Source organism: Galeopterus variegatus, unplaced genomic scaffold, assembly GCF_000696425.1.
Source record: "Galeopterus variegatus unplaced genomic scaffold, G_variegatus-3.0.2 Scaffold6316, whole genome shotgun sequence".
Classification (NCBI taxonomy): Eukaryota; Metazoa; Chordata; class Mammalia; order Dermoptera; family Cynocephalidae; genus Galeopterus; species Galeopterus variegatus.
In genome coordinates, this window is record NW_007732427.1 from 103552 (window position 1) to 112524 (window position 8973).

The window sequence follows — 8973 nt, forward strand, 5'->3', positions numbered from 1 at the left end:
TACTTTTGGAATGGAAGGATAGGAATTAGTTGAATAGAGGGACCCTTCAATTCTGCCTGTAAACCATGATTTCTTTAGAATATCTGAGGCAAAGATGGCAAAAAATTAACAAGTATCAATTTTGGGTAGTGATTAGTTGAGTGAGCATAACATTTTTCTCTGTATATTTTCTATATGTGAAATCTTTTATAATTTAAAGACAATTAAAACAACCGAAAGTACTTATTTAGATCAGTTAAACAAGTTACAATGTGTCCACAGGATGGAACACTGTGCATCCTTTGCAGGTATTTCCCACTCCCCTACCGCTGTCCTGCAGGATATTTTTCTTTATCCAGCAGGATATATATATATATATATATAATTTATTTATTTATTTTTGTGACCGGTAAGGGGATCGTAACCCTTGGCTTGGTGTCGCCCGCACCACGCTCAGCCAGTGAGCGCACCGGCCATCCCTACATAGGATCCGAACCCGCGGCCGTGGCGCTCCCAGCGCTGCACTCTCCTGAGTGAGCCACAGGGTCGGCCCCAAACTGAATATTCTTAAATTTTGTTGATAGTAACAGTATATATATCCATCATGATATTGTTTCATCCTGAAAATATCTTCTTTCTAGAGAAGACTATCCATTGATCACATCCATATTATTTTAAGGAGCATCATACTTTTTCAAACAGTAAAACAAATTTAGTATATCCCCAAAAATTCATTGGTGTGTGCAGTAAGACATGAGGGTAATTCAAGGTACAATTTCAAATCCCTTTGGACAAATATTAATTGTCAGAAATAAAAATAAAAACCTAAAAAGAATAGAGTCATACCAATTTTTCATATATCTCTAATTATCTTAAATACCATGGGAACAAGGTTATTACATAAGTTGAATTATTTTAATAAATTAACAGATGGAATCAATATGCTAATTACATATTAATACAAGAGATTATCATTCTTTTAATCTTAGTCACAAAGATTTGCCCTATCTACCTAAAAATCATGCTGAAGTTCATATACTATTTAAAATAACAGAAATAAAGTGCAATTGATACTGTTATAATTTCAACTGCTGTTACTGAAAAATAAAGGTGCATGATTATAAGCACAGCATTAAATAGCACCATATAGAACTTGTTTTAAATGTATGAAATGATCATGCGAAGTAAATAATAGATAATGAAAATATATAAAAAGTTATTTGTATTGTTTCATTTTCATTCCTTACAAAATAGTAATAAACTTAAACTAACCTAGAAAGTAAAATATTTTAAATTTTTTAAATAAAATATTTTGTAACATTTTCTTTAAGAGCCTTTGATAAATAAAGAAAAAGATTTCTCATCAAAAGTTTCAGGCCACATAGTATACTGCAGCTTTGGTAACATCCTGCACATTTTAGTGGAAATTGGCTGATTACTGCAGTTTGAAAATGCAAAGTCAGATGCCATTATGATAATTGTATATAATGAAATATGCCATTTTCACATTTTATAATATTTTCAGTCACCTTCATAAAAAGATAACAGATATGCACAATACTAAGAAACGCATCATACAAAGGCACGTCAAAAAGTTCATGGAAAGATTTATATTATCTTTCAATATCATTTCCCCATGAACTTTCTGAAGTACTCTCATATTGTATGTGATGCTTCCTATTACAGTAATCTACATACAGCATCCAACATAATTTATAAGTGGTGAAAGTTTATTTTTAACTATGTAAAGATGTCCAATTTCCAGAAAACTTTATATATCTAACTCTAGCTTTGCACTAGTGTTATTCTTATTCTGTGTCCTTGACATAGGATATGTATACAGTTTGTCTAAATATTTTAGAAAAATAATATTGGCCCACAATTTAAACCAATTTGCTAAGTGTCATGTAAATCAGTCCATATTTGTCTATTCTCACTTGAAATAAAGTGAGAATAGACTTATCACATAACCCAACTTATTACATAACTCAAGATGTGTGTTTAATCACCAAAAGCAGCAATTATTAGAACATTTTCCTATGACCAGAATAAGGAGTTTTATGTTTCAGCTAACATATACATAAAGAACCTCAGCTGGGGTTGGAGAGGACACATGCTTGAATATATTTGTTTAACATAATGGAGGCACAGTTAATTTTTGCTATCAGAAATTTGAACATTATTACAGAATTGTAATAAAAAATGTTATAAACTATTAGGCTACACTCTAGCATTCAATGAATGAACTAATGGAGTTACTAAAACTTATGATTATTTTCTGTCACAATAGCGAACTAAGTTCTTCCACTCAGTTCACTGGATGAACCTAAAAATGATCACATAGTGGTGACAGCACATATTATAGCATATATTTTTATTTTATCTTTTTCCAACAAAATAAATATCTGAGAATTTTAAGTGAGAATCAAGCATATCATCAATTCTAAGAAAAAGAAAGCTCTCCAAGTTCTAAAGCATAAAAATAGGGCTTATGGTCATTGAAAAAATCTATAGCATGTTAATAAGTCACAAACAGCTGCTAAAATAAAATGTAAGTCATGAGATAACACATTTAAAAATACTAAAATTCAAGGTAAAAACAATCTCAAGCTATTAAATAAATATAGTTAACCATTTTAATAGAGCTCCATTCTTGAAAAACTGTATATAAATCCAGTATCTTAAATAAAAACCTTTAAAATGATCTACGATTTCTGGCTATTTGAAGAAATACAACAGGGAGGGTGATGACTAGACCTCTAATTAACCCATTTCACGTAATTCCATTTTTTCATGTACTAGCATTACACCACCACTGCAGTTCAGATGAAAGTGGCATGAAACATTGAGTGAATCCTAAAAAAAAACTACAAATAATTAAAAGACTGATTAAGTAATTTTCTATTTAGAATTGTAATAGTCCCTTATTATAAGGAACTATATTTACTAAAATTTACCTGTAATAAGAATTCTCCTTCTTGCAAGTTCAGGCTTTCAGCGAATTTTGTTCTACAATTATCCTGGCTTCCATTTCTGTCAGCAGGGGAGGATTTTAATGCAACTAAGAAAAAAAGGGAAAAAACAATGACATAGTAGGTAGATTTTAAAATAAGCAATATTAAAAGGCTATGATAGAAAACCTCTGAACACTAAGGAAAGACAATTTGAAATACTGGCCTCTTCTAGTACTATAATGACTATGTAAATAATCCTCTTGCCAATGAGTGGTTTCTTATTCTATGCTAATAACAAAACTGAAAGATCTAATTAAGTTGTCAGCTGATAAATTGTTAAAAATACTTTTTGATGAGTTCACTATCTAATTTTTGCCACCTTAGAAATTTCAAAGAATTGCATGTTGCTGCTATAAACACTCCCCTCTCCATTCTTATCTACTTATGAGACTAAGGTTCCTTAGAATGTAACCTGTAAAAATGACTTTAACATCTATATACATCTATCTAAACGTCTAGAAACTAGTGGCAGTGAAAAGAAAAAATAAAATCAACAGGTATGTTTTATCGACAAATGTATTTCCAAAAGTTTAGAATCCTCTTGTAAAGCTTTTGGGTTAAAACTGTTAATTTCGTTATTAGGTTCATGTTAAATTTATAAATCAACTGATGAAGAATTAACATCTCTATGATGCTGAATCATTCTCTCTGAGAACATATGTTTTTCCATTTGTTCAAGTCTATCTTTCTGTCCTGCTAGAATGTTTTAAGGTTGTCCACCAAAAGACCTGCAACCTATTTTTATGTTTATTCCTAGGTAATACACCTTGTAAAGTGGCTTCTCCTTCATTACAGCTCCTAAATGCTTGTGGATTATATATATAAAGTCTGATGGCATGATGGGATGCTTACTATTGGAGGTATAATGCTCTCTCTTCTCTGTTTTTATCTTACCGTTTGTATGTGTGTGTGTGTGTGTCTGTGTGTGGGTGAGTAATAACAGCTACCATTTAATTATTTAAGCACTTTGCCAAGCACTTTCAAATACCGTCTCATTTAAAAGCATGTGGATATTGGCATCTGAGAGAACTGGGTTCAAATCTTAGTTCTGCCATTTACTAAGTGTGAGCTCTCTGACAGCTCTCCTAATATGCGAGGTGGTAAGCAAAAAAATAAATAAATAAAAGCCCATGCTGCAGGGTTGTTGTGAAGAGTAATAAGAATATATGTTGAAGTTCCTGACACATAGCAGATCAATAGTTCAATAAATGGCAGCTTTAATTATTAGCATTATTTCCCAGAACTTATAGATTGCTTCGTTATAAAGTATAATCTTTTAGATACTTTCCATTTTTATTTTTGCACTTTTCTTATCTCTTTTTAATCTGTGATATTTAAATAGGAGAAATCATTAAATAAAACTGACTCTAGAAATTCTTTTAAGATTTCATTAGATTTTTATGTGTCCAAATTATTGGTTCAGTAAAAACTGGAGGTCTACTAATAACCAGATATTCTGTGTTTCAGCAAAGCATCATATACAAAACATTTTTGTGTTTGCAGTGTATTTTCTGGTAAATTATCAGTGCACGTACCACAGATAAGATACTGGTCTTATGCCAAGTTCTTGCCTTTGCAGGAGTTAAAATATATCTTTGAAAGAACAGGCAAAAGTGTGGCTTCCGAATATAACAATTACAAAATGCCAAAATGTACCACAGATAAGATACTGGTCTTATGCCAAGTTCTTGCCTTTGCAGGAGTTAAAACATATCTTTGAAAGAACAGGCAAAAGTGTGGCTTCCGAATATAACAATTACAAAATGCCAAAAAATAGATTTCCTTAGAACGAAAAAAAATTTGAGGTAAACTGGTGTAAAACTTTGTCAAGACCAAAGGAAATGCTTAATCTTTTCTCAATGAAAGGTAGAAGAGAGAATGGCCTTTTCTCCCTTTCTGTAAGTTATGTTGTTGCTGCTTGCTTCCTAATTTGCTTGAATGCACCATAACCTCACAATGTCAGAGTTAACCATACTGTTTCTTTTCCAAAAGCTCCAATATGAGGCACAATTTAAGAGTTATACCAAATATCAATAAGACTTGCTGTTAAAAAGAAAAGAACAAAAACAAACCCCTTACATTACGAAATAAGCAAAATAAGCCTAAAAATGGACATATAATAAGTCAAATTTAAAATGTCTAAATTATCATTAGGAATCTCTTAAAATTAATATTTAATTAATGCAATTGATATTAATTCCAATTGGAGTCAATGGTAGGAGATAAACACAGATAAACATTAAGAAATAACTATGATCACTGAGAAGTTGAGTAAGAAATGAAAGAGACATTTATCTCAGAGTAATTTATGATTTGTTCCTCATCTTGTATTGGAGGTATTAGGCAATGCAATTAGAAATTAGAAGACCCTGCCTTCAAATAGGGCATACAAGCTATGGAAACAGAGAACTAGAAAAAAAAATGTCAAAAATATTAAATGCCAGAATGAGATTTAATTAAAGTATACAGGAACTTGAAGGAGAGGAAAAAAATAAAAAGAACAATTCTTTTTAAACAACAATGTTTATAACTCAATGTTTATAATGTTGTAAGGACAATATTTAATATGAATACTTAAGTAGGAAAACTGACAAGTGCATTTTGGGGAATGATCACTGCAGGGTTCTACCAAAAACAAACAAATATTTCTACTGCTCTTGTGTTTAATCATCTGTAAAAGATTTAAGTAAATATTGTACAAAGATAAGTCCAGGCAGGATACACTCCCTTTCCAGTGTGATCTAAAAAACACTACTGTGCCTTTTTAGAAAACTTAAAACTTATTTTATGTCATGGTCTCTCAACCCAGACTATGTTATTTCTACTCTTCCATGAAATTTTTCCTCTATTTCTTGATCTCATACCTATTACCTCTCCCTTCTTAAAATGACTAGAGGCTATATTGATTAATACTTCTCACTTTCTTTTTTTTTTTTTTTTCCTTTTTGTCTTTTTTTCGTGTCCGGCAACGGATCGCAACCCTCAGTGTCGCGCCCGTACCGGACCGGGACCGGCAACGGGATCGCAACCCTCGGTGCTGCGCCCGCACCTCGCTCAGCCAGTGAGCGGGAACCGGTCTGTATGTGGGATCCGAACCCTCGGTGGGAGCACCACCATGCTCCCAAGCGGCGCACTGTAGCAGTGCGCCACCGGGCCGGCCCAATACTTCTCACTTTCATGTATACATTTCTTGCCTTGATTAGAAAGCAATGGAAGAGTAAGAAAATGACATGGGATCTGGTTACAGGGCTACTTCCTACCATCTGAGTGACTTTAAATAAATTATGTAGTGGGCTGGCCCCATGGCTCACTCGGGAGAATGCAGCGCTGGTAGCACTGAAGCTGAGGCCACAGGTTCGGATCCTATATAGGGATGGCCAGTGCGCTCACTGGCTGAGTGTGGTGTGGACCACACCATGCCGAGGGTTGTGATCCCCTTACTGGTCAAAATATAAAAAAAATAAAAAATATATAAATTACATAGTAATCATGTGTGATATTCAGCACAGACTGTACGCCCAGCACTTTCTAAGCATTACATCTTAATTTTCATAATAGTCTTAAGAGATTGGCATTGTTGTTCTTTCAATACGTTAGGAACTGAGACTTAGGGAGGTTAAGAAACCTTCCCAGGGTCACACAGCTTTAAGTGGTAGAGCCTAGAAAAAAACCCAGATAGCTTGACCCCAGTGGATGTGAGCTATTATTAACCACCTTCCAGACTTCACCCACTATGCTAACCACCTTTGACCTTTAGTTTCCTCATCTTTAAAAAAGGACAATGCNGCCCAGCACTTTCTAAGCATTACATCTTAATTTTCATAATAGTCTTAAGAGATTGGCATTGTTGTTCTTTCAATACGTTAGGAACTGAGACTTAGGGAGGTTAAGAAACCTTCCCAGGGTCACACAGCTTTAAGTGGTAGAGCCTAGAAAAAAACCCAGATAGCTTGACCCCAGTGGATGTGAGCTATTATTAACCACCTTCCAGACTTCACCCACTATGCTAACCACCTTTGACCTTTAGTTTCCTCATCTTTAAAAAAGGACAATGCTACCTCTTGAGACAAATTCTTCTGAGGATTAAAATAACATGTGCAGTACCTAGGTAATACCTGGAATCAATCACTAACAGTCAAGGACAGAGATGATGAACTCTATACTGAGTTTACATACCGTCAAACCATTATGGAAAGCTTACAGTCAAAGTGCACACCAGGGGTTAACTGAGTGTATTCTCATCTTTAAACGGGGAGCATTAATGTGTATCTAACAGAACTGCTATGATGACCATAAAACTAGGTTTGAAAGTAACTGTACTCAAGAACTGTAAATTTTTATATAAATTGCATGAATAATCAGATTCATAGGACACTTTAACTATTACATCACTGTAATACAGGACAGTTCACAGAAACAAAATGTAATATCTGTAAATAAGTCACCAGCTGGTTCTGTTACTTGGGAAGCATCTGCTACATTGTAACAGACATTTCTTAACATCCTACTCATCAGTGGGATATGCACCACCTTCCAAAAATGTAAGGATCTGACTTTGAACATTCAGTGGGATATTAAGATAGACAAATATTTCAAATGTTTCCTCACTGAGAGATCTATGAAGCAATCACACAATACAAATAAGAATTCAATCTAATCAATTATGAAATTTAGAGTATAAATATATCACAGCATTATCAAATAGTCATGTTTCAGATGATTCAAGTCTTATTCCCACACGCATTTAACCACATCCATGTTCCCTAATATGGTACTTTCCTTCCTTATATATTTAAACTCAGATTTCCATTTCTCCCTACAAGCCAAATATTTCCTCTTCACAAAGCACGCTCTGAATTGTTCAAGAGAAAATTCATGAGAAAGAAATATTGCACTGTGGCAAACTATATTTTGTATTTTGTTACTATAGTTTGTATTTAAGCAGAAATGTCTTATAAATGTCTTGCCAAGGAAAAGCTTATGCCCTTTTAATTCCTAATCATTGCTACACTTTCAGTTTATTTTATAATAGTATTAACCATATCCTTTATTATTTTGGCAGGGAAAGTTAAATTCCATTCCCACATTGAATAAGCATAAAAGAGGGCAAAGCTACGACTTATAAAATTCAACAAACCACATAAACTTTTATATATTAGAAAGGGTTAAATAATGCAATGTTTCTTAAATATAAGGAAAACATCCCCAGTTTAGTTTATTATGATATGAGAGAGAATTTACAAGTGACTTTCAAATAATATATTAAGTACACCTAGAGAGTTTCTTCTACATACTTTGGGGTAAAAGATATACATTTTACTTTAATATACTACATTTTCCTTTGTAAATGAAGTGTTCACCTTTTTAGGGAAGGAAGGAAGGAAGGAATTGAAATTAAAGAAAACTATGTTATATTCTAAATTCCTAGGAAACAAAGATCAGGTCTACATAGCTCAGTACCTTCTGAAACTGACAGATTATTTTTTTTTTCCACCTGAAAATTTCTAATCACCAAGCAGAATAAAAGTAATTTTGGTTTTTAAAAAATGCAAATGTTAGTTTATACATTATGATTATAGGTTGAGAAACTGGTGGCTACTGTCGTTTTACCAGATCAAGAAAACATCATTTGCAAGATGAAAAAGTCTTTAAAAGTTATTTCTATTCCAACTCTCAAGTGAAAACAGACTTCCAAAGACGTTATTTAACATTATTCCAGTTACTCCTTCAGTTATATGCAATTCCTCTAAAACTATATGTTAAATCTCCACATTAACCGAACCAACAACAGCAGTTAATTTACCTTTTCAGTGGGGAATGAATTACACTTAGCTGTGCACATATACAAGCATGGAATTCAAATGGCATTTTGAGTAGCAGAATGTAACTAATTAGAGCAGAGATTCTTAAACTTTTACAGACATTAGAATCACCTGGGGGCCGGCCCGGTGGCGCACTGCTACAGTGTGCCGCTTGGGAG

At 33.4% G+C, this 8973-nt stretch overlaps 1 protein-coding gene across 1 annotated transcript in view; it reads right to left on the reverse strand.

The window, feature by feature from the left end:
* The window catches only part of AHR (aryl hydrocarbon receptor), a 48727-nt gene that overhangs the window by 19942 nt on the left and 19812 nt on the right, over window positions 1-8973 (reverse strand). Inside the window, exon 3 of the mRNA XM_008590705.1 lies at window positions 2937-3040. Coding sequence (XP_008588927.1) covers window positions 2937-3040 — 104 coding nt within the window. The remainder of the gene's footprint in view (window positions 1-2936; window positions 3041-8973) is intronic.